The 24,546-nt window shown below is 58.4% G+C and overlaps 1 protein-coding gene across 13 annotated transcripts in view; it reads left to right on the forward strand.

The window, feature by feature from the left end:
• Positions 1-24,546, forward strand: part of LOC140212728 (palmitoyl-protein thioesterase ABHD10, mitochondrial-like) — a 137,163-nt gene that overhangs the window by 27,138 nt on the left and 85,479 nt on the right. For 11 of the 13 annotated variants that reach the window (XR_011889789.1, XR_011889790.1, XM_072283852.1 and 8 more), the window contains 2 exons: positions 15,842-15,932; positions 22,914-23,090. Coding sequence is in view for 11 of the 13 variants with exons in the window: in XM_072283852.1 (XP_072139953.1) it covers positions 22,918-23,090 (173 nt within the window). In the remaining 2 variants the exon portion in view is untranslated. Of the gene's footprint in view, positions 1-15,545; positions 15,600-15,841; positions 15,933-22,913; positions 23,091-24,546 lie in introns of all 13 variants that reach the window. The other 2 variants (XM_072283854.1, XM_072283855.1) reach the window with 2 other exon arrangements.

Genomic DNA, 24,546 nt, shown 5'->3' on the forward strand with positions numbered 1-24,546 from the left:
CTCCACTACCCGTCTCCCCCTCCCTCCACTACCCCGTCTCCCCCTCCCTCCACTACCCCGTCTCTCCCTCCCTCCCTCCACTACCCCGTGTCTCCCTCCACTCCCCCGTCTCTCCCTCCCTCCACTCCCCCGTCTCTCCCTGCCTCCCTTCACTACCCCCGTGTCTCCCTCCACTACCCCGACTCTCCCTCCCTCCACTAACCCGTCTCTCCCTCCCTCCCTCCACTACCCCGTCTCTCCCTCCCTCCCTCCACTACCCCGTCTCTCCCTCCCTTCCTCCACTACCCCGTCTCTCCCTCCCTCCCTCCACTACCCCCGTCTCTCCCTCGCTCCCTCCACTACCCAGTCTCTCCCTCGCTCCCTCCACTACCCCGTCTCCCCCTCCCTCCACTACCCCGTCTCCCCCTCCCTCCACTACCCCGTCTCCCCCTCCCTCCACTACCCCGTCTCCCCCTCCCTCCACTACCCCGTCTCCCCCTCCCTCCACTACCCCGTCTCCCCCTCCCTCCACTACCCCGTCTCTCCCTCCCTCCACTACCCCGTCTCTCCCTCCCTCCACTACCCCGTCTCCCCCTCCCTCCACTACCCCGTCTCTCCCTCCCTCCACTACCCGTCTCTCCCTCCCTCCACTACCCGTCTCTCCCTCCCTCCACTACCCGTCTCTCCCTCCCTCCACTACCCCGTCTCCCCCTCCCTCCATTACCCCGTCTCTCCCTCCCTCCACTACCCCGTCTCCCCCTCCCTCCACTACCCGTCTCTCCCTCCCTCCACTACCCTGTCTCCCCCTCCCTCCACTACCCGTCTCTCCCTCCCTCCACTACCCCGTCTCCCCCTCCCTCCACTACCCGTCTCTCCCTCCCTCCACTACCCCGTCTCCCCCTCCCTCCACTACCCCGTCTCCCCCTCCCTCCACTACCCGTCTCTCCCTCCCTCCACTTCCCCCGTCTCTCCCTGTCTCCCTCCACTACCCTGTCTCTCCCTCCCTCCCTCCACTACCCCGTGTCTCCCTCCACTCCCCCGTCTCTCCCTCCCTCCACTCCCCCGTCTCTCCCTGCCTCCCTTCACTACCCCCGTGTCTCCCTCCACTACCCCGTCTCTCCCTCCCTCCACTACCCCGTCTCTCCCTCCCTCCACTACCCCGTCTCTCCCTCCCTCCACTACCCGTCTCCCCCTCCCTCCACTACCCCGTCTCCCCCTCCCTCCACTACCCCGTCTCCCCCTCCCTCCACTACCCCGTGTCTCCCTCCACTACCCCGTGTCTCCCTCCACTCCCTCGTCTCTCCCTCCCTCCACTCCCTCGTCTCTCCCTCCCTCCACTACCCCGTCTCTCCCTCCCTTCACTACCCCCGTGTCTCCCTCCACTACCCCGTCGCTCCCTCCACTACCCCGTCTCTCCCTGCCTCCACTACCCCGTCTCTCCCTCCATCCACTACCCCGTCTCCCCCTCCCTCCATTACCCCGTCTCTCCTTCCCTCCACTACCCCGTCTCCCCCTCCCTCCACTACCCGTCTCCCCCTCCCTCCACTACCCCGTCTCCCCCTCCCTCCACTACCCCGTCTCCCCCTCCCTCCACTACCCCATCTCTCCCTCCCTCCACTACCCCGTCTCCCCCTCCCTCCACTACCCCGTCTCCCCCTCCCTCCACTACCCCGTCTCCCCCTCCCTCCACTACCGCGTCTCCCCCTCTCTCCACTACCCCGTCTCCCCCTCCCTCCACTACCCCGTCTCTCCCTCCCTCCACTACCCGTCTCCCCCTCCCTCCACTACCCCGTCTCCCCCTCCCTCCACTACCCCGTCTCCCCCTCCCTCCACTACCCCGTCTCCCCCTCCCTCCACTACCCGTCTCCCCCTCCCTCCACTACCCGTCTCTCCCTCCCTCCACTACCCCGTCTCTCCCTCCCTCCCTCCACTACCCCGTGTCTCCCTCCACTCCCCCGTCTCTCCCTCCCTCCACTCCCCCGTCTCTCCCTGCCTCCCTTCACTACCCCCGTGTCTCCCTCCACTACCCCGACTCTCCCTCCCTCCACTAACCCGTCTCTCCCTCCCTCCACTACCCCGTCTCTCCCTCCCTCCACTACCCGTCTCTCCCTCCCTCCACTACCCCGTCTCCCCCTCCCTCCACTACCCCGTCTCCCCCTCCCTCCACTACCCCGTGTCTCCCTCCACTCCCCCGTCTCTCCCTCCCTCCACTACCCCGTCTCTCCCTCCCTTCACTACCCCCGTGTCTCCCTCCACTACCCCGTCTCTCCCTCCCTCCACTCCCCCGTCTCTCTCTCCCTCCCTTCACTACCCCGTCTCCCCCTCCCTCCATTACCCCGTCTCTCCCTCCCTCCACTACCCCGTCTCTCCCTCCCTTCACTACCCACGTGTCTCCCTTCACTACCCACGTGTCTCCCTCCACTACCCCCGTCTCTCCCTCCCTCACTCCCTCCACTCCCCCGTCACTTCCTCCACTCCCCCATCTCTCCCTCCACTCCCCCATCTCTCTCTCCACTCCCCCGTCTCTCCCTCCCTCCCTCCACTACCCGCGTCTTTCCCTCTACTAGCCCCGTCTCTCACTCCCTCCTTCCGTCCACTCCCCTACTCCCCTGTCTTTCCCTCCCTGCCTCCACTACCCCTGTTTCTCCCTCCACTACCCCGTCTCTCCCTCCACTACCCCGTCTCTCCCTGCCTCCACTACCCCGTCTCTCCCTCCCTCCACTACCCCTGTCTCTCCCTCCATTACCCCGTCTCTCCCTCCCTCCCTCCACTCCCCCGTCTCTCCCTCCCTCCCTCCACTCCCCCGTGCCTCCCTCCACTCCCCCGTCTCTCCCTCCCTCCCTTCCCTACCCCGTCTCTCCCTCCCTCCCTCCACTACCCCGTCTCTCCCTCCCTTCCTCCACTACCCCGTCTCTCCCTCCCTCCCTCCACTACCCCCGTCTCTCCCTCGCTCCCTCCACTACCCCGTCTCTCCCTCGCTCCCTCCACTACCCCGTCTCTCCCTCCCTCCACTACCCCGTCTCCCCCTCCCTCCACTACCCCGTCTCCCCCTCCCTCCACTACCCCGTCTCCCCCTCCCTCCACTACCCCGTCTCCCCCTCCCTCCACTACCCCGTCTCTCCCTCCCTCCACTACCCGTCTCTCCCTCCCTCCACTTCCCCCGTCTCTCCCTGTCTCCCTCCACTACCCCGTCTCTCCCTCCCTCCCTCCACTACCCCGTGTCTCCCTCCACTCCCCCGTCTCTCCCTCCCTCCACTCCCCCGTCTCTCCCTCCCTCCACTCCCCCGTCTCTCCCTGCCTCCCTTCACTACCCCCGTGTCTCCCTCCACTACCCCGTCTCTCCCTCCCTCCACTACCCCGTCTCTCCCTCCCTCCACTACCCCGTCTCTCCCTCCCTCCACTACCCGTCTCTCCCTCCCTCCACTACCCCGTCTCCCCCTCCCTCCACTACCCCGTCTCCCCCTCCCTCCACTACCCCGTGTCTCCCTCCACTCCCCCGTCTCTCCCTCCCTCCACTACCCCGTCTCTCCCTCCCTTCACTACCCCCGTGTCTCCCTCCACTACCCCGTCTCTCCCTCCCTCCACTCCCCCGTCTCTCTCTCCCTCCCTTCACTACCCCGTCTCCCCCTCCCTCCATTACCCCGTCTCTCCCTCCCTCCACTACCCCGTCTCCCCCTCCCTCCATTACCCCGTCTCTCCCTCCCTCCACTACCCCGTCTCTCCCTCCCTTCACTACCCACGTGTCTCCCTTCACTACCCACGTGTCTCCCTCCACTACCCCCGTCTCTCCCTCCCTCACTCCCTCCACTCCCCCATCACTTCCTCCACTCCCCCATCACTTCCTCCACTCCCCCATCTCTCCCTCCCTCCCTCCACTACCCGCGTCTTTCCCTCTACTAGCCCCGTCTCTCACTCCCTCCTTCCGTCCACTCCCCCACTCCCCTGTCTTTCCCTCCCTGCCTCCACTACCCCTGTTTCTCCCTCCACTACCCCGTCTCTCCCTCCACTACCCCGTCTCTCACTGCCTCCACTACCCCGTCTCTCCCTCCCTCCACTACCCCTGTCTCTCCCTCCATTACCCCGTCTCTCCCTCCCTCCCTCCACTCCCCCGTCTCTCCCTCCCTCCCTCCACTCCCCCGTGCCTCCCTCCACTCCCCCGTCTCTCCCTCCCTCCCTTCCCTACCCCGTCTCTCCCTCCCTCCCTCCACTACCCCGTCTCTCCCTCCCTTCCTCCACTACCCCGTCTCTCCCTCCCTCCCTCCACTACCCCCGTCTCTCCCTCGCTCCCTCCACTACCCCGTCTCTCCCTCGCTCCCTCCACTACCCCGTCTCCCCCTCCCTCCACTACCCCGTCTCCCCTCCCTCCACTACCCCGTCTCCCCCTCCCTCCACTACCCCGTCTCCCCCTCCCTCCACTACCCCGTCTCCCCCTCCCTCCACTACCCCGTGTCTCCCTCCACTACCCCGTGTCTCCCTCCACTCCCCCGTCTCTCCCTCCCTCCACTACCCCGTCTCTCCCTCCCTTCACTACCCCCGTGTCTCCCTCCACTACCCCGTCGCTCCCTCCCTCCACTCCCCCGTCTCTCTCTCTCCCTCCCTTCACTACCCCGTCTCTCCCTCCCTCCACTACCCCGTCTCTCCCTCCCTTCACTACCCACGTGTCTCCCTTCACTACCCACGTGTCTCCCTCCACTACCCCCGTCTCTCCCTCCCTCACTCCCTCCACTCCCCCGTCACTTCCTCCACTCCCCCATCTCTCCCTCCACTCCCCCATCTCTCTCTCCACTCCCCCGTCTCTCCCTCCCTCCCTCCACTACCCGCGTCTTTCCCTCTACTAGCCCCGTCTCTCACTCCCTCCTTCCGTCCACTCCCCCACTCCCCTGTCTTTCCCTCCCTGCCTCCACTACCCCTGTTTCTCCCTCCACTACCCCCGTCTCTCCCTCCACTACCCCGTCTCTCCCTGCCTCCACTACCCCGTCTGTCCCTCCCTCCACTACCCCTGTCTCTCCCTCCATTACCCCGTCCCTCCCTCCCTCCCTCCACTCCCCCGTCTCTCCCTCCCTCCCTCCACTCCCCCGTGCCTCCCTCCACTACCCCGTCTCTCCCTCCCTCCCTTCCCTACCCCGTCTCTCCCTCCCTCCCTCCACTACCCCGTCTCTCCCTCCCTCCACTACCCCGTCTCTCCCTCCCTCCCTCCACTACCCCCGTCTCTCCCTCGCTCCCTCCACTACCCCGTCTCTCCCTCGCTCCCTTCACTACCCCGTCTCTCCCTCCCTCCACTACCCCGTCTCTCCCTCCCTCCACTACCCCGTCTCTCCCTCCCTCCACTACCCGTCTCTCCCTCGCTCCCTCCACTACCCCGTCTCTCCCTCCCTCCCTCCACTACCCCGTCTCTCCCTCCACTCTCCCGTCTCTCCCTCCCTCCCTCCATACCCCCATGTCTCCCTCCACTACCCCGTCTCTCCCTCCCTCCCTTCACTACCCCTGTGTCTCCCTTCACTACCCCCTGTCTCCCCCTCCCTCCATTACCCCGTCTCTCCCTCCCTCCACTACCCCGTCTCTCCCTCCCTTCACTACCCACGTGTCTCCCTCCACTACCCCCGTCTCTCCCTCCCTCACTCCCTCCACTCCCCCGTCACTTCCTCCACTCCCCCATCTCTCCCTCCACTCCCACATCTCTCTCTCCACTCCCCCGTCTCTCCCTCCCTCCCTCCACTACCCGCGTCTTTCCCTCTACTAGCCCCGTCTCTCACTCTCTCCTTCCGTCCACTCCCCCACTCCCGTCTTTCCCTCCCTGCCTCCACTACCCCTGTTTCTCCCTCCACTACCCCGTCTCTCCCTCCACTACCCCGTCTCTCCCTGCCTCCACTACCCCTGTCTCTCCCTCCATTACCCCGTCTCTCCCTCTCTCCCTCCACTCCCCCGTCTCTCCCTCCCTCCCTCCACTCCCCCGTGCCTCCCTCCACTCCCCCGTCTCTCCCTCCCTCCCTTCCCTACCCCGTCTCTCCCTCCCTCCCTCCACTACCCCGTCTCTCCCTCCCTTCCTCCACTACCCCGTCTCTCCCTCCCTCCCTCCACTACCCCCGTCTCTCCCTCGCTCCCTCCACTACCCCGTCTCTCCCTCGCTCCCTCCACTACCCCGTCTCTCCCTCGCTCCCTCCACTACCCCGTCTCTCCCTCCCTCCACTACCCCGTCTCTCCCTCCCTCCACTACCCCGTCTCCCCCTCCCTCCACTACCCCGTCTCCCCCTCCCTCCACTACCCCGTCTCCCCCTCCCTCCACTACCCCGTCTCCCCCTCCCTCCACTACCCCGTCTCCCCCTCCCTCCACTACCCCGTCTCCCCCTCCCTCCACTACCCCGTCTCCCCCTCCCTCCACTACCCCGTCTCCCCCTCCCTCCACTACCCCGTCTCCCCCTCCCTCCACTACCCCGTCTCCCCCTCCCTCCACTACCCCGTCTCCCCCTCCCTCCACTACCCCGTCTCTCCCTCCCTCCACTACCCGTCTCTCCCTCCCTCCACTACCCGTCTCTCCCTCCCTCCACTACCCGTCTCTCCCTCCCTCCACTACCCGTCTCTCCCTCCCTCCACTACCCCGTCTCCCCCTCCCTCCACTACCCGTCTCTCCCTCCCTCCACTACCCCGTCTCCCCCTCCCTCCACTACCCGTCTCTCCCTCCCTCCACTACCCCGTCTCCCCCTCCCTCCACTACCCCGTCTCCCCCTCCCTCCACTACCCCGTCTCCCCCTCCCTCCACTACCCGTCTCTCCCTCCCTCCACTACCCCGTCTCTCCCTCCCTCCACTACCCGTCTCTCCCTCCCTCCACTACCCGTCTCTCCTCCCTCCACTACCCGTCTCTCCCTCCCTCCACTACCCCGTCTCTCCCTCCCTCCACTACCCCGTCTCTCCCTCCCTCCACTACCCCGTCTCTCCCTCCCTCCACTACCCCGTCTCCCCCTCCCTCCACTACCCCGTCTCCCCCTCCCTCCACTACCCCGTCTCCCCCTCCCTCCACTACCCCGTCTCCCCCTCCCTCCACTACCCGTCTCTCCCTCCCTCCACTTCCCCCGTCTCTCCCTGTCTCCCTCCACTACCCCGTCTCTCCCTCCCTCCACTCCCCCGTCTCTCCCTCCCTCCACTCCCCCGTCTCTCCCTGCCTCCCTTCACTACCCCCGTGTCTCCCTCCACTACCCCGTCTCTCCCTCCCTCCACTACCCCGTCTCTCCCTCCCTCCACTACCCCGTCTCTCCCTCCCTCCACTACCCCGTCTCCCCCTCCCTCCACTACCCCGTCTCCCCCTCCCTCCACTACCCCGTCTCCCCCTCCCTCCACTACCCCGTGTCTCCCTCCACTCCCCCGTCTCTCCCTCCCTCCACTACCCCGTCTCTCCCTCCCTTCACTACCCCCGTGTCTCCCTCCACTACCCCGTCTCTCCCTCCCTCCACTCCCCCGTCTCTCTCTCCCTCCCTTCACTACCCCGTCTCCCCCTCCCTCCATTACCCCGTCTCCCCCTCCCTCCATTACCCCGTCTCCCCCTCCCTCCATTACCCCGTCTCCCCCTCCCTCCACTACCCCGTCTCTCCCTCCCTCCACTACCCACGTGTCTCCCTTCACTACCCACGTGTCTCCCTCCACTACCCCCGTCTCTCCCTCCCTCACTCCCTCCACTCCCCCGTCACTTCCTCCACTCCCCCATCTCTCCCTCCACTCCCCCATCTCTCTCTCCACTCCCCCGTCTCTCCCTCCCTCCCTCCACTACCCGCGTCTTTCCCTCTACTAGCCCCGTCTCTCACTCCCTCCTTCCGTCCACTCCCCCACTCCCCTGTCTTTCCCTCCCTGCCTCCACTACCCCTGTTTCTCCCTCCACTACCCCCGTCTCTCCCTCCACTACCCCGTCTCTCCCTGCCTCCACTACCCCGTCTCTCCCTCCCTCCACTACCCCTGTCTCTCCCTCCATTACCCCGTCTCTCCCTCCCTCCCTCCACTCCCCCGTCTCTCCCTCCCTCCCTCCACTCCCCCGTGCCTCCCTCCACTACCCCGTCTCTCCCTCCCTCCCTTCCCTACCCCGTCTCTCCCTCCCTCCCTCCACTACCCCGTCTCTCCCTCCCTCCACTACCCCGTCTCTCCCTCCCTCCCTCCACTACCCCCGTCTCTCCCTCGCTCCCTCCACTACCCCGTCTCTCCCTCGCTCCCTTCACTACCCCGTCTCTCCCTCCCTCCACTACCCCGTCTCTCCCTCCCTCCACTACCCCGTCTCTCCCTCCCTCCACTACCCGTCTCTCCCTCGCTCCCTCCACTACCCCGTCTCTCCCTCCCTCCCTCCACTACCCCGTCTCTCCCTCCACTCTCCCGTCTCTCCCTCCCTCCTTCCATACCCCCATGTCTCCCTCCACTACCCCGTCTCTCCCTCCCTCCCTTCACTACCCCTGTGTCTCCCTTCACTACCCCCTGTCTCTCCGTCCCTCCACTACCCCGTCTCTCCCTCCCTCCCTCCACTTCCCCGTGTCTCCCTCCACTACACCATCTCTCCCTCCCTCCCTTCACTACCCCTGTGTCTCCCTTCACTACCCCCCGTCTCTCCCTCCCTCCACTACCCCGTCTCTCCCTCCCTCCCTCCACTACCCCGTCTCTCCCTCCCTCCCTCCACTACCCCGTCTCTCCCTCCCTCCCTCCACTACCCCGTCTCTCCCTCCCTCCCTTCACTACCCCCGTGTCTCCCTCCACTACCCCGTCTCTCCCTCCCTCCCTCCACTACCCCGTCTCTCCCTACCTCCCTCCACTACCCCGTCTCTCCCTACCTCCCTCCACTACCCCGTCTCTCCCTCCCTCCCTCCACTTCCCCGTGTCTCCCTCCACTAAACCGTCTCTCCCTCCCTCCCTTCACTACCCCTGTGTCTCCCTTCACTACCCCCTGTCTCTCCCTCCCTCCCTCCACTACCCCGTCTCTCCCTCCCTCCACTACCCCGTCTCTCCCTCCCTCCACTACCCCGTCTCTCCCTCCCTCCACTACCCCCTTTCTCCCTCCCTCCCTCCACTACCCCCTCTCTCCCTCCCTCCCTCCACTACCTCCTCTCTCCCTCCCTCCCTCCACTACCTCCTCTCTCCCTCCCTCCCTCCACTACCCCCTCTCTCCCTCCCTCCCTCCACTACCCCCTCTCTCCCCTCCCTCCGCTACCCCGTCTCTCCCTCCCTCCGCTACCCCCGTCTCTCCCTCCCTCCACTCCCCCATCTCTCCCTCCCTCCCTCCGCTCTCCCCCGTCTCTCCCTCCCTCCGCTTCCCCGTCTCTCCCTCTCTCCCACTGCTCCCCCTGTCCCTCCCTCCCTCCACTCTCTCCCCTCCACTCCCCCGTGTCTCCCTCCCTCCCTCCACTCCCCCGTCTCTCCTTCCCTCCACTCTCCCCACTCCTCCCCGTCTCTTCCTCCCACTGCTCCCCCTCTCCCTCCCTCCCTCCACTCTCTCCCCCTCCAATCCCCTGTCCCTCCCTCCCTCTGCTCCTCCCCGTCTCTCCCTCCCTCCCTCCGCTCCCCCCGTCTCCCTCTCCACTCCCCGTCTCTCCCTCCCTCCCTCCACTCCCCAGTCTCTCCCTCCCTCCCTCCACTCTCCCATCCCTCGCTCCCTCCCTCCACTCCCCCGTCTCTCGCTCCCTCCCTCCGCTGCCCCGTCTCTCGCTCCCTCCCTCCGCTGCCCCGTCTCTCGCTCCCTCCCTCCGCTGCCCCGTCTCTCGCTCCCTCCCTCCGCTGCCCCGTCTCTCGCTCCCTCCCTCCGCTGCCCCGTCTCTCGCTCCCTCCCTCCGCTGCCCCGTCTCTCGCTCCCTCCCTCCGCTGCCCCGTCTCTCGCTCCCTCCCTCCGCTGCCCCGTCTCTCCCTCCACTACTCCCGTCTCTCCCTCCACTACTCCCGTCTCTCCCTCCACTACCCCGTCTCTCCCTCCACTACCCCCGTCTCTCCCTCCACTACCCCCGTCTCTCCCTCCCTCCGCTACCCCCGTCTCTCCCTCCCTCCGCTACCCCGTATCTCTCTCCCTCCCTCCGCTACCCCGTATCTCTCCCTCCCTCCGCTACCCCGTATCTCTCCCTCCCTCCGCTACCCCGTCTCTCCCTCCCTCCGCTACCCCGTCTCTCCCTCCCTCCGCTACTCCCGTCTCTCCCTCCACTACCCCGTCCCTCCCTCCATTACCCCGTCTCTCCCTCCCTCCATTACCCCGTCTCTCCCTCCCTCCACTTCCCCGTCTCTCCCTCCCTCCCTCCACTACCCCGTCTCTCCCTCCCTCCCTCCACTACCCCGTCTCTCCCTCCCTCCCTTCACTACCCCTGTGTCTCCCTTCACTACCCCCTGTCTCTCCCTCCCTCCACTACACCGTCTCTCCCTCCCTCCCTTCACTACCCCTGTGTCTCCCTTCACTACCCCCTGTCTCTCCCTCCCTCCACTACCCCGTCTCTCCCTCCCTCCCTCCACTTCCCCGTGTCTCCCTCCACTACACCGTCTCTCCCTCCCTCCCTTCACTACCCCCGTGTCTCCCTCCACTACCCCGTCTCTCCCTCCCTCCCTCCACTACCCCATCTCTCCCTCCCTCCCTCCACTACCCTGTCTCTCCCTCCCTCCACTACCCCGTCTCTCCCTCCCTCCACTACCCCGTCTCTCCCTCCCTCCACTACCCCCTTTCTCCCTCCCTCCCTCCACTACCCCCTCTCTCCCTCCCTCCCTCCACTACCCCTCTCTCCCTCCCTCCCTCCACTACCCCCTCTCTCCCTCCCTCCCTCCACTACCTCCTCTCTCCCTCCCTCCCTCCACTACCCCCTCTCTCCCTCCCTCCCTCCACTACCCCCTCTCTTCCTCCCTCCCTCCACTACCCCCTCTCTCCCTCCCTCCCTCCACTACCCCGTCTCTCCCTCCCTCCGCTACCCCCGTCTCTCCCTCCCTCCACTCCCCCATCTCTCCCTCCCTCCCTCCGCTCTCCCCCGTCTCTCCCTCCCTCCCTCCACTACCCCCTCTCTCCCTCCCTCCCTCCACTACCCCCTCTCTCCCTACCTCCCTCCACTACCCCCGTCTTTCCATCCCTCCGCTCCCCCGTCTGTCCCTCTCTCCGCTCCCCCGTCTCTCCCTCCCTCCGTCCACTACCCCCGTCTCTCGCTCCACTACCCCTGTCTCTCCCTCCCTCCCTCCACTACCCGTCTCTCCCTCCCTTCCTCCACTACCCGTCTCTCCCTCCCTCCCTCCACTACCCGTCTCTCCCTCCCTCCCTCCACTACCCGTCTCTCCCTCCCTCCCTCCACCACCCCCGTCTCTCCCTATCTCCCTCCACTACCCCGTCTCTCCCTCCCTCCACTACCCCGTCTCTCTCTCCCTCCACTACCCCGTCTCTCCCTCCCTCCACTACCCATCTCTCCCTCCCTCCACTACCCCTTCCCACCCTCCACTACCCCGTCTCTCCCTCCACTCCCCCGTCTCTCCCTCCCTCCTTCCCTCCACTCCCCCCACTCCCCTGTCTTTCCCTCCATCCCTCCACTACCCCGTCTCTCCCTCCCTGCACTACCCCGTCTCTCCCTCCCTCCACTACCCCGTCTCTCCCTCCCTCCCTCCACTACCCCGTCTCTCCCTCCCTCCCTCCGCTCCCCCGTCTCTCCCTCCCCCTCTCCACTAGCCCCGTTTCTCCCTCCACTAGCCCCGTTTCTCCCTCCACTACCTCATGTCTCCCTCCACTCCACCGTCTCTCCCTCCCTCCTTCCCTCCACTTCCCCCACTCCCCTGTCTTTCTCTCCCTGCCTCCACTACCCCGTCTCTCCCTCCATTACCCCGTGTCTCCCTCCCTCCGTCCACTACCCCGTCTCTCCCTCCCTCCATCCACTACCCCGTCTCTCCCTCCCTCCATCCACTACCCCGTCTCTCCCTCCCTCCCTCCCCTACCCTGTCTCTCTCTCCCTCCCTCCCCTACCCCATCTGTCCCTCCCTCCCCTACCCCGTCTCTCCCTCCCTCCCCTACCCCGTCTCTCCCTCCCTCCCCTACCCCCGTCTCTCCCTCCCTCCCCTACCCCCGTCTGTCCCTCCCTCCCCTACCCCCGTCTCTCCCTCCCTCCCCTACCCCCGTCTCTCCCTCCACTCCCCCGTCTCTCCCTCCACTCCCCTGTCTCTCCCTCCCTCCCTCCACTACCCCTGTCTCCCTCCACTCCCCCGTCTCTCTCTCCCTCCCTCCGTCCACTACCCCCGTCTCTCTCTCCACTACCCCTGTCTCTCCTTCTCTCCACTACCCGTCTCTCCCTCCCTCCCTCCACCACCCCCGTCTCTCCCTCCCTCCCTCCATCACCCCCGTCTCTCCCTACCTCCCTCCACTACCCCGTCCCTCCCTCCACTACCCTGTCTCTCCCTCCCACCCTCCACTACCCCCGTCTCTCCCTCCACTACCCCCGTCTCTCCCTCCACTACCCCGTCTCTCCCTCCACTAACCCCGTCTCTCCCTCCCTCCTTCCCTCTACTCCCCTGTCTTTCCCTCCATCCCTCCACTACCCCGTCTCTCCCTCCCTCCCCTACCCTGTCTCTCCCTCCACTCCCCCGTCTCTCCCTCCACTCCCCTGTCTCTCCCTCCCTCCCTCCACTACCCCTGTCTCCCTCCACTCCCCCGTCTCTCTCTCCCTCCCTCCGTCCACTACCCCTGTCTCTCGCTCCACTACCCCTGTCTCTCCCTCTCTCCACTACCCGTCTCTCCCTCCCTCCCTCCACCACCCCCGTCTCTCCCTCCCTCCCTCCATCACCCCCGTCTCTCCCTCCCTCCCTCCACTACCCCGTCTCTCCCTCCCTCCCTCCACTACCCCGTCTCTCCCTCCCTCCCTCCACTACCCCGTCTCTCCCTCCCTCACTCCACTACCCCGTCTCTCCCTCCCTCCCTCCACTACCCCGTCTCTCCCTCCCTCCCTCCACTACCCCGTCTCTCCCTCCCTCCCTCCGCTCTCCCCGTCTCTCCCTCCCTCCCTCCGCTCCCCCGTCTCTCCCTCCCTCCGCTCCCCCCGTCTCTCCCTCCCTCCCTCCGCTCCCCCCGTCTCTCCCTCCCTCCACTCCCTGTCTCTCCCTCCACTCCCCGTCTCTCCCTCCCTCCCTCCACTCCCCGTCTCTCCCTCCCTCCCTCCACTCCCCGTCTCTCCCTCCCTCCCTCCACTCCCCGTCTCTCCCTCCCTCCCTCCACTCCCCCGTCTCTCCCTCCCTCCACTCCCCCGTCTCTCCCTCCCTCCCCCGTCTCTCCCTCCCTCCCTCCACTCCCCCGTCTCTCCCTCCCTCCCTCCGCTCCCCCCGTCTCTCCCTCCCTCCCTCCGCTCCCCCCGTCTCTCCCTCCCTCCCTCCGCTCCCTCCGTCTCTCCGTCCCTCCACTCCCCGTCTCTCCCTCCACTCCCCGTCTCTCCCTCCCTCCCTCCACTCCCCCGTCTCTCCCTCCCTCCCTCCACTCCCCCGTCTCTCCCTCCCTCCCTCTGCTCCCCCCGTCTCTCCCTCCCTCCACTCCCTGTCTCTCCCTCCACTCCCTGTCTCTCCCTCCACTCCCCGTCTCTCCCTCCCTCCCTCCACTCCCCCGTCTCTCCCTCCCTCCCTCCGCTCCCCCCGTCTCTCCCTCCCTCCTCTCCCCCCGTCTCTCCCTCCCTCCCTCCGCTCCCCCCGTCTCTCCCTCCCTCCCTCCGCTCCCCCGTCTCACCGTCCCTCCACTCCCTGTCTCTCCCTCCACTCCCCGTCTCTCCCTCCACTCCCCGTCTCTCCCTCCCTCCCTCCACTCCCCCGTCTCTCCCTTCCTCCCTCCACTACCCCGTCTCTCCCTCCCTCCACTACCCCGTCTCTCCCTCCCTCCACTACCCCGTCTCTCCCTCCCTCCACTACCCCGTCTCTCCCTCCCTCCCTCCACTACCCCGTCTCTCCCTCCCTCCCTCCACTACCCCGTCTCTCCCTCCCTCCCTCCACTACCCCGTCTCTCCCTCCCTCCCTCCACTACCCCGTCTCTCCCTCCCTCCCTCCACTACCCCGTCTCTCCCTCTGCTCCCCCTGTCTCTCCCTCTCTCCCACTGCTCCCCCTGTCCCTCCCTCCCTCCACTCTCTCCCCTCCACTCCCCCGTCTCTCCCTCCCTCCGCTCCTCCCCGTCTCTCCCTCCCTCCACTCCCCCGTCTCTCCCTCCCTCCACTCTCCCTGCTCCTCCCCGTCTCTCCCTCCCACTGCTCCCCCTCTCCCTCCCTCCCTCCCTCCACTCCCCCCGTCTCTCCCTCCCTCCCTCCGCTCCCCCCGTCTCTCCCTCCCTCCCTCCGCTCTCCCCGTCTCTCCCTCCCTCCCTCCGCTCCCCCGTCTCTCCCTCCCTCCGCTCCCCCCGTCTCTCCCTCCCTCCCTCCGCTCCCCCCGTCTCTCCCTCCCTCCACTCCCTGTCTCTCCCTCCACTCCCCGTCTCTCCCTCCCTCCCTCCGCTCCCCCCGTCTCTCCCTCCCTCCCTCCGCTCCCCCCGTCTCTCCATCCCTCCCTCCGCTCTCCCCGTCTCTCCCTCCCTCCCTCCGCTCCCCCGTCTCTCCCTCCCTCCGCTCCCCCCGTCTCTCCCTCCCTCCCTCCGCTCCCCCCGTCTCTCCCTCCCTCCACTCCCTGTCTCTCCCTCCACTCCCCGTCTCTCCCTCCCTCCCTCCACTCCCCGTCTCTCCCTCCCTCCCTCCACTCCCCCGTCTCTCCCTCCCTCCACTCCCCCGTCTCTCCCTCCCTCCCCCGTCTCTCCCTCCCTCCCTCCACTCCCCCGTCTCTCCCTCCCTCCCTCCGCTCCCCCCGTCTCTCCCTCCCTCCCTCCGCTCCCCCCGTCTCTCCCTCCCTCCCTCCGCTCCCCCCGTCTCTCCCTCCCTCCCTCCGCTCCCCCCGTCTCTCCCTCCCTCCCTCCGCTCCCTCCGTCTCTCCGTCCCTCCACTCCCCGTCTCTCCCTCCACTCCCCGTCTCTCCCTCCACTCCCCCGTCTCTCCCTCCCTCCACTCTCCCTGCTCCTCCCCGTCTCTCCCTCCCACTGCTCCCCGTCTCTCCCTCCCTCCCTCCACTCCCCCGTCTCTCCCTCCCTCCCTCCACTCCCGTCTCTCCCTCCCTCCCTCCACTCCCCCGTCTCTCCCTCCCTCCCTCCACTACCCCGTCTCTCCCTCCCTCCCTCCACTACCCCCATCTCTCCCTCCCTCCCTCCGCTCCCCCGTCTCTCCCTCCCTCCCTCCGCTCCCCCGTCTCTCCCTCCCTCCCTCCGCTCCCCCGTCTCTCCCTCCCTCCCTCCGCTCCCCGTCTCTCCCTCTCTCCCTCCTCTCCCCCCGCCCGTCTCTCCCTCTCTCCCTCTGCTCCCCCCGCCCGTCTCTCCCGCTCTCCCTCCGCTCCCCCCCGCCCGTCTCTCCCTCCCTCCCTCCGCTCGCCCGTCCCTCCCTCCCTCCCTCCGCTCCCCCCGCCCATCCCTCCCTCCCTCCCTCTGCTCCCCCCCACCCGTCTCTCCCTCCCTGCACTCCCCCTCTCCGCCTGCCTCTCCCTCCCTGCACTCCCCCTGCCTATCATATGACAAGTAAAGCTAATTGCTAATCTCTAATCTCTGTCCTATTTCAGGAAGGCTGTGAAAAGGTTAGGGGATATCGGAGAGGGGCACTACTGAGGATTCAAGTTAGGTATTTCAGGGTGTTGACCGGACATGATTTATTTGTGATGAAAGGTATAGAAAGGCTAGTTTTTTTTTCCTGAAGAGGTATAATCAATTATGACTCGGGTTTTTTAGTAGAGAGGTAGATGAACAGTTGCAGATTCAAATTCAGTGATCTGTTGAACTGTGTAAACTTTTGTGTTTTCATTGTGGATATTTGTGGAGCAAGAACCTTGTTTTCAAATTCATTTTGTGTTTTTTTTAGTTCATCGACAGAATCTGGTTTGCTGTTTTAAAATTAGCAAGCTCCTGAAAAGAGAATTTGGATTATACCATTTGTTTTAAACGAAAAACAGGTAATTTAGCCTGATGGCATCATTCAGTTTTTATGTAACAAATCACCCAAGGTTGGGACTCAATGGGATGGTACAGTAGCATGGTGCTTAATACATCATTCTTTTGTGCCAGCCGGCAATAACAGATTAGGGTTTAATTCCTGCTGCTGCCTATAAGGAGTTTGTACATTCTCTCCATGACCGTGTGAGTTTCCTCCGGGTGTTCCAGTTTCGTCCCACAGTCTAAAGATGTATGGTTAGTGAGTTGTGGCCTGGCTATGTTTGCACCGGAAACATGGCAACACTTGCAGGCTACCCAGCATAATCCTCGCTGATTGGATTTGATGCAAAACAGCACACATTTCACTGCATGTTTAGATGTATGTGACTAATAAAGCTAATCTTTAAATCTTTTTCACCTCAGAACCTGTATCTGAATCCAGCTTGTGCTGTACAGTAAATCATCTATGTTTGGGCTGTGAGCAATGGATGAGAAATGTAAACATTAAGGGCAACCTATCTTTTTAATCTTGTAAGTTATGGGATGACACAGCATATGATTAGAAAAGTGTGGTTTGGAATTATATTGCCCAAATCTCACAGTGAAGTGTTTTTGAATAATTTTATAAAATGAAGTATATGATTTTAAAAAAAGCTTAATCGATGTGAATGCGAGCTGTGGCACCAGCAATAGTAAATGAAACCATCTGGTAGCTCATTCCTAGCCCTGTGCCAGTGAGCCTGTGCACACACTTGCCCCAATATAATCTTCCACTGTGGCACTTGTACACTAGACACTACACACTAGACTGAATTTACATTAGCCATTTAAACTCCCACCTCTATGGGTCCTGGTAGGAACCAATGAACACAGAGAAAACCCAAGTCTGTAAACCCTATGCCGACAGTGACTGTCTGATTAAAGCTTTGTGATTAAACACGCCTCCTTGTTGCAGTGAGGCAGCATCTCTACTATCTGCTCTTCTGCGTCTCTAGAGGTGAAATATTATACTATTCCTTAATTCTATGCAGAGATGAATTCTTGATCTTATCTACCCCACTGTGGCACTCTACTTGTACTGCATTCTATAACTGTAACACTATATTCTATATTCTGTTTTCTTTAAAACCACCTCTATGATAAGCCTGGATGGTATGCAAACAAAAATATCCTTCACTGTATCTTGGTACACGTGATGATAAACTAATTCCAAATAATGCAAATTGGAGGCCATATCAGAAAGTATTAACAAAGATGTGATGTGCTGCTCGTCAGTATCTGAGGATATGCTTTACATCTAATGAGATATTTTATTAATGATAAGCACAACCCTGTCCTACACTTAATTGTCTTAACTGAATATGTTTTCAATCTCACACCACTGGGAGTCTTTTGGGAGAGGTGACAGAACAGACAGACATTTTCTTGCTGATACTAGAACTATGGTTTGAGTCCCCGTGACGGGAACAAGGAACCAGCAGAGATGGAAAACACTTTGGAGTCCAGTATTGCTATAAACTATTAATATTTATTAGTAACTACGCAATACAGTAATATAAATGTAGATAAATCAAACAGGTTAGCGATGATCTTATTTATATATGTATATATGTGTGTGTGTGTATAGATATATATACACACACACACACACATATATATGTGTATATCAGTAAGTGTGGAAACATATATATGAAAAACCAAGCTGCTTTAAGTTTAGGGGTAAAAAGATACAGTCTTACGATGATGAGTAAAGTTCAGTTCGTGGTATTGAGTCGAGTAGTGATGGAGAGAGAGGGAGAGATTTGAGTCTTCAGGTGAGCTGATGCCGTCAATCTCCTCGTTGTCCTTCGAAATCTTTTAAAAGTCACCGACTGTGACTTTAACAAAGGGGTCTGGTTTTCTGTGGTGGAGCTATCCCCCAAGCGAAGGTGGACACATGGACAACTCCCCACCAGTGAACCCCTTTCCCCTTTCCACTGCAAGAGCAACTGATCGACCTGCCTGATTGATCCTCCAAAAACCCACTTTTTCTGCGGGAACAACACTCATTCAGTGTCCAAAACGTGTCTGATGTCTATCATCTGACCTCCTATTTTATCTTCCTGTGCTGAGCATTAGCTGTCATTCAAATAACTCCTCCTTCCTCTCTCTCTGTAAGAAATGCAAGCAGGCAAAAGTCCTTAAGAAGTATCAACAACCTGCCGAAAATCATAACATCCAGTGTCCACCAAATAACATCCCTTCGGTCACCATAGCAACTTACTAGCTGCTTGGTGCCATCTCGCTCTCCAACTCAGCAGAAATCCAAAAGTGACTTCCAATGCTTTAAAATGATAGTCTTCGTCTCTCTCTCTCTTCAAAACAAGTTGTTGGTGTTAAATAACTCTCTCTCTCTCTCTCTCTCTTTTCAAAAGCACAGTTAATAGGGGTAAACGAGCACAGTTCGTAGGGGTAATTCAGGATCCCGTCACACTGTGTGGAACTAAAGCAAATGAGATTAGTTTGTTTCTTGCACATCCAGTTTGTCATAGCATCACACACCATGGAAACAAGCCCCTAGATGTCATCTGACCATTAAGCCCCCAATTAAACTGATCCCGTTTTCTTATCCCACAGCCAGAAGTATTGGTATATATTGGCACCAATGACTTGGGTAGGAAAGGTGAGGGGGTCCTGAAAAGAGATTTTAGGAAGCAAGGTAGAAAGCTGAAAAGCAGGAACTCCAGGGTAGGAATCTCTGGATTGCTGCCTGTGCCACTTGTCAGTGAGGGTAAGAATGGGATGATTTGGCAGATGAATGCATGGCTGAGAAACTAGTCTAGGGGGCAGGGTTTCAGATTTATGCATCATTGTGATCTCTTCTGGGGAAGGTACGACCTGTACAACAGGGACAGGCTACACCTGAACCTGAGAGGAACCAATATCCTTGCGGCCGAGTTTGCTGGAGCTGTTCGGGAGAATTTAAACTAATTTGGCATGAGGCTAGGAACTGCAGTGATAGGGCTGAGTATGAGTTAGTTGGTTTACAAGCAGGCAATGTGTAGTGAGGAGAGGCTAATGATGGGGCAAAATCGCAGTCAACAGGATGAGTTGCAGCGTAAGATGCGGATAAAATCGAAAAAGGATGAATACAGGACTGAAGGTATTTGAATGCCTGCAGTATACGGAATAAGGTAGATGAACTTGTAGCACAGTTACTGATTGGCATGTATGACGTTGTCGGCATCACTGAATCATGGCGGAAAGACTATAGCTGGGAGCTTAATGTCCAAGGATACACATTGTATTGAAAGGACAGGCAGGGAGGCAGATGGGCTGGCATCGCTCTGTTGGTTTAAAAAAAAAATGAAATCAAATCATTGGTAAGGGGTGACATGGGATCAGAAGATGTAGAATCCTTGTGGGTAGAGCTAAGGAACTGCAAGGGTAAAAAGACCCTGATGGGAGTTACATACAGACCCCCCAAACAATAGTAAGGGTGTAGACTACAAATTGCAACGGAAGATAGAAAGCGCATGTCAAAAGGGCAATGTTACAATAGTCATGGGAGATTTCAATATGCAGGTAGATTGGGAAAATCAGGTTGGTGCTGGATCACAAGAGGGGGAATTTCTGGAATGCCTATGAGTTGGCTTTTTAGAGCAGCTCATGGTTGAGCCCACTAAAGGATCAGCTATTCTCCATTGGTTGTTGTGCAATGAATCAGAATTGATTAGAGAGCTTACGGTAAAAGAACCCTTAGGGGCCAGTGATCATAATATGATAGAATTCACCCTGCAGTATGGGAAGGAGAAGTTAAAGTCAGGTGTATCAGTATGAGAGTGGAATAAAGAGAACATTAGCCAGAATTGATTGGAGGAAAAAAACTGAAAGGTCTGAAGGTAGATAAATCACCTGGACCAGGTGGTGTACACCCCAGGGTTCTGAAAGAGGTGACTGAACAGATTGTAGAGCTATTAGTAATGATCTTTCAAGATTCACTAGATTCTGGCATAGTTTTGGAGGAATGGAAAATTGCAAATGTCACCCCACTCTTCAAGAAGGGAGAGAGGCAGAAGAAAGGAAACTATAGGCCAGTTAGTCTGACCTCAGTGGTTGGGAAGATGTTGGAGTTGATTGTTAAGGATATGGTTTCAGGGCACTTGGAGACACATGATAAAATAGGTTGTAGTCAGCATGATTTCCTTAAGGGAAAATCTTGCCTGACAAATCTGTTGGAATTCTTTGAAGAAATGACAAGCAGGATACACAAAAGAGAATCAATGGATGCTGTGTACTTGGAATTTCAGACAGACTTTGACAAAGTGCCACACATGCGGCCACTGAACAATCTACAAGCCCATGGTATTACAGGAAAGATTCTAGCATGGATAAAGCAGTGGCTGATTGGCAGGAGGGAAAGAGTGAGAATAAAGGGAGCCTTTTCTGACTGGCTGCCGGTGACTAGTGGTGTTCCACAAGGTCTGTGTTGGGACCAAATCTTCTTACGTTATATGTCAGTGACTTGGATGATGGAATTTATGGCTTTGTTGCAAAGTTTGCAGACGATATGAAGATAGGTGGAGGGGCAGGTAGTTTTGAGGAAGTAGTGAGGCTTCAGAAGGACTTGGATTAGGAAATGAGCAAAGAAGTGGCAGGTGGAATACAGTGTCAAGAAGTGTATGGTCATGCTCTTTGGTAGAAAAAATAAAAGTGTAGACTACTTTTAGATGGAGGGAAAATTTTAAAATCTGTGGTGTAACTGGACTTGAGTCCTCACGCAGGATTTGTGAAAGGAAAATCATGTCTGACGAATCTCATTGAATTTTTTGAGGATGTAACTAGTAGAGTGGATCGGGGAGAACCAGTGGATGTGGTATATTTGGATTTTCAAAAGGCTTTTGACAAGGTCCCACACAGGAGATTAGTATGCAGACTTAAGGCACACGGTATTGGGGGTAATGTATTGATGTGGATGGAGAATTGGTTAGCAGACAGGAAGCAAAGAGTGGGAATAAACGGGACCTTTTCAGAATGGCAGGCGGTGACTAGTGGGGTACCGCAAGGCTCAGTGCTGGGACCCCAGTTGTTTACAATATATATTAATGACTTGGATGAGGGAATTAAATGCAGCATCTCCAAGTTTGCGGATGACACGAAGCTGGGTGGCAGTGTTAGCTGTGAGGAGGATGCTAAGAGGATGCAGAGTGACTTGGATAGGTTGGGTGAGTGGGCAAATTCATGGCAGATGCAATTTAATGTGGATAAATGTGAAGTTATCCACTTTGGTAGCAAAAATAGGAAAACAGATTATTATCTGAATGGTGGCCAATTAGGAAAAGGGGAGGTGCAACGAGACCTGGGTGTAATTATACACCAGACATTGAAAGTGGGCATGCAGGTACAGCAGGCGGTGAAAAAGGCGAATGGTATGCTGGCATTTATAGCGAGGGGATTCGAGTACAGGAGCAGGGAGGTACTACTGCAGTTGTACAAGGCCTTGGTGAGACCACACCTGGAGTATTGTGTGCAGTTTTGGTCCCCTAATCTGAGAAAAGACATCCTTGCCATAGAGGGAGTACAAAGAAGGTTCACCAGATTGATTCCTGGGATGGCAGGACTTTCATATGAAGAAAGACTGGATGAACTGGGCTTGAACTCGTTGGAATTTAGAAGATTGAGGGGGGATCTGATTGAAACGTATAAAATCCTAAAGGGATTGGACAGGCTAGATGCAGGAAGATTGTTCCCAATGTTGGGGAAGTCCAGAATGAGGGGTCACAGTTTGAGGATAAAGGGGAAGCCTTTTAGGACTGAGATTAGGATAAACTTCTTCACACAGAGAGTGGTGAATCTGTGGAATTCTCTGCCACAGGAAACAGTTGAGGCCAGTTCATTGGCTATATTTAAGAGGGAGTTAGATATGGCCCTTGTGGCTATGGAGATCAGGGGGTATGGAGGGAAGGCTGGTACAGTGTTCTGAGTTGGATGATCAGCCATGATCGTAATAAATGGCGGTGCAGGCTCGAAGGGCCGAATGGCCTACTCCTGCACCTATTTTCTATGTTTCTATGTTTCTCTAAAGGTTCATTTGCAGGTTAAGTTATGGTGAGGAAGGGAAATGCGATGTTAGCATTTATTTCCAGAGGACAAGAATATAAAAGCAAGGATGTAATGTTGACACTGGTGAGGCCTCACTTGGGGTATTGTGAACAGTTTTGGGCCCCTTATCTTAGAAAGGATGTGCTGAAACTGGAGAGGGTTCAAAGGAAGTTCACAAAAATGATTCCAGGATTGAATGGCTTGTCATATGAAAAGCATTTGATGGCTCAGCCTCTATTCACTAGAATTCAGAAGGATGAGGGGTGACCTAATTGAAACTTGTTGAATGGTGAAAGGCCTTGATAGAGTGGATGTGGAGAGGATATTTCCTAGGGTGGGAGAGTCTAAGACCAGAGGACACAACTTCACAATAGAGGGGTGGCCATTCAGAATTTCTTTAACCAGAGAATGGTGTATCTATGGAGTTCGTAGCTACAGGTAGCTGTGGAGGCTAAGTCATTGGGTATATTTAAGGCAGAGGCTGATAGATTCTTGATTGATCAGGGCATGAAGGGATACAGGGAGAAGGCAGGTGATTGGGGCTGAGAAGGATAATGGATCAGCCATGATGAAATGGCGGAGCGCACTCGGTAGGCCAAATGGCCTAATTCTGTTCCTTTGACTTATGGTCTTATTCTCATCAATCCCGAGATTCTGTCATTCACCTACATACTCTCAGCAATTTACAGCGAATAATTAACCTAATAACCCATAAGTCATTGGAAGGATGCTGGAGCTCCCCGAGAAAACTTGCATACTCACAGGTAGAACATGCAAGCTCCACGCTGACAGCATCAGAAGTCAGGATCGAACCCATTTCACTGAAACTGGTAGGCTGTAGTTGTTCCACTGAACTAGAAGCAATGTTTCCCTAGTTTTTGGAATGATAACTCCATGGTTTTACTTCTTTCTTGTTGCAGAACCATGTCTTCCATGCAGTTTCTCAGAAGGTTATCCTTGCCTCGCCTGGCCTATCATAGGATCTCAGCAAAAAACCCTGGAGTTATGTTCCTCTCGGGATTCAAATCCAACATGAATGGGGAGAAAGCGTTGGCTTTGGAAGCATTTTGTGATTCAGCAGGCTATTCCTTTGTCAGGTAATGCCACAATGTTCTAAAAGCACATGCGCTTTACACGAAGCGTGCTACTTGGAATCTGGTAGGTTTTCCTGAAAGGCATTGAATATGTAGAAATTGTGTGCAAGTCCAATAAGTCTATCCTATATCTAATATGGCTGGATTGTCTTAACTAGTTCCTTTTTCAACGTCCTTCTGAATGGACAGTGAACCAATCCATGAACACTACCTCACTATTTTTTGCTCTCTTGCACTGCTAATTTAATTTAGTTTTTAATATATTATTTCTTACTTGTACGTTACAGTTTTTTAAATGTATTGCATTGTACTGGTGCCATAGAACAACAAATTTCATGACATTTGTCAGTGATAATAAACCTGATTCTGATAACATTTCTGGGGAAAATTCCTCATTCTTCGTAACCCTTAAGAAGTTTCAAGGTGCTTTGTAGCCATTATACTATTTTTAGAAGTGTTTTTACACTTGCAGTTCAGAAAAGGTGAGAGCCAATTTTCCCACTGAGAGCTCCCATTAATAGCAGTGACCCAATGAATCAATCAAATGATGATGACTGGTGCTTCGCTTGCGAAGATCGGGGGGAAGAGGAGTCCTCAGGAGCGACAGCACGATCGTTGGTGACTGTAGAGGCCAATTCTGGATCTGCAGACTCTGGAACAGCTGGGATGTGAGCGCTTGGGTAGTAAGATCCTTCCTGTGTCTCCTCTTCTCTTCAGCAGTAACTCTTCTGGTTTCTGTAAAATTCTTGGCTGCAACATGGATCAGTGGTCTCTATCACAAGCCAGCTGCTGTCACTTGTTGACCTCGATATTTGCCTAAGGGAGATGCTGCTTAAGTTAGTCTTTGTACCTCTTGTCCGGGACATCACAATCTCTCTTGCCCTGATAGAGTTCTCCGTAGAGTACTGCTTTCAGTATGGGGTTGTCCATACGAGACACGTGGCCTGGCCAGCGGAGCTGCCTGAGTAGCAAAGTGGCTTCAATGCTTGGAAGTTGAACCTTCTCCAGGACCTTGTTGTTGGAGGCACGATCCTCCCAGCTGATACCCGTGATGGATGCGCTCAAGCAACTGGATTTGCTTGCGGTACAAACCCCAGGCTTCGGAGCTTTATAGCAGTGTTATGATGATGGCAGCCCCGTACACCTGGATTTTTGTGGACAGACACAGCTGGTGGCTCTTCCACACGTTTCTGGAGGTGTCCGAAGGTACTGCTGGCTCTGGCAAGTTGATTATCTACGTCTCTTACTTCCATACCACTGCTGGAGATGACGTTGTTCAGGTAGGTGAACTGCTCAACTGTGGTGAGAGGGTGGTCGTCAATGGTGATCCGAGGTGCGTTGTAAACACCACGAAGGGGCTTCTGGTGGAGGATCATTGTTTTCTTCAGACTGACTATTAACCCAAAAGCCCTTGCAGCCTTGGCAAACTGAGTGACTACAGCCTGTATTGCATCCTTTG

The sequence above is a fragment of the Mobula birostris genome, chromosome 20 (genome assembly GCF_030028105.1).
Source record: "Mobula birostris isolate sMobBir1 chromosome 20, sMobBir1.hap1, whole genome shotgun sequence".
Classification (NCBI taxonomy): domain Eukaryota; kingdom Metazoa; phylum Chordata; class Chondrichthyes; order Myliobatiformes; family Myliobatidae; genus Mobula; species Mobula birostris.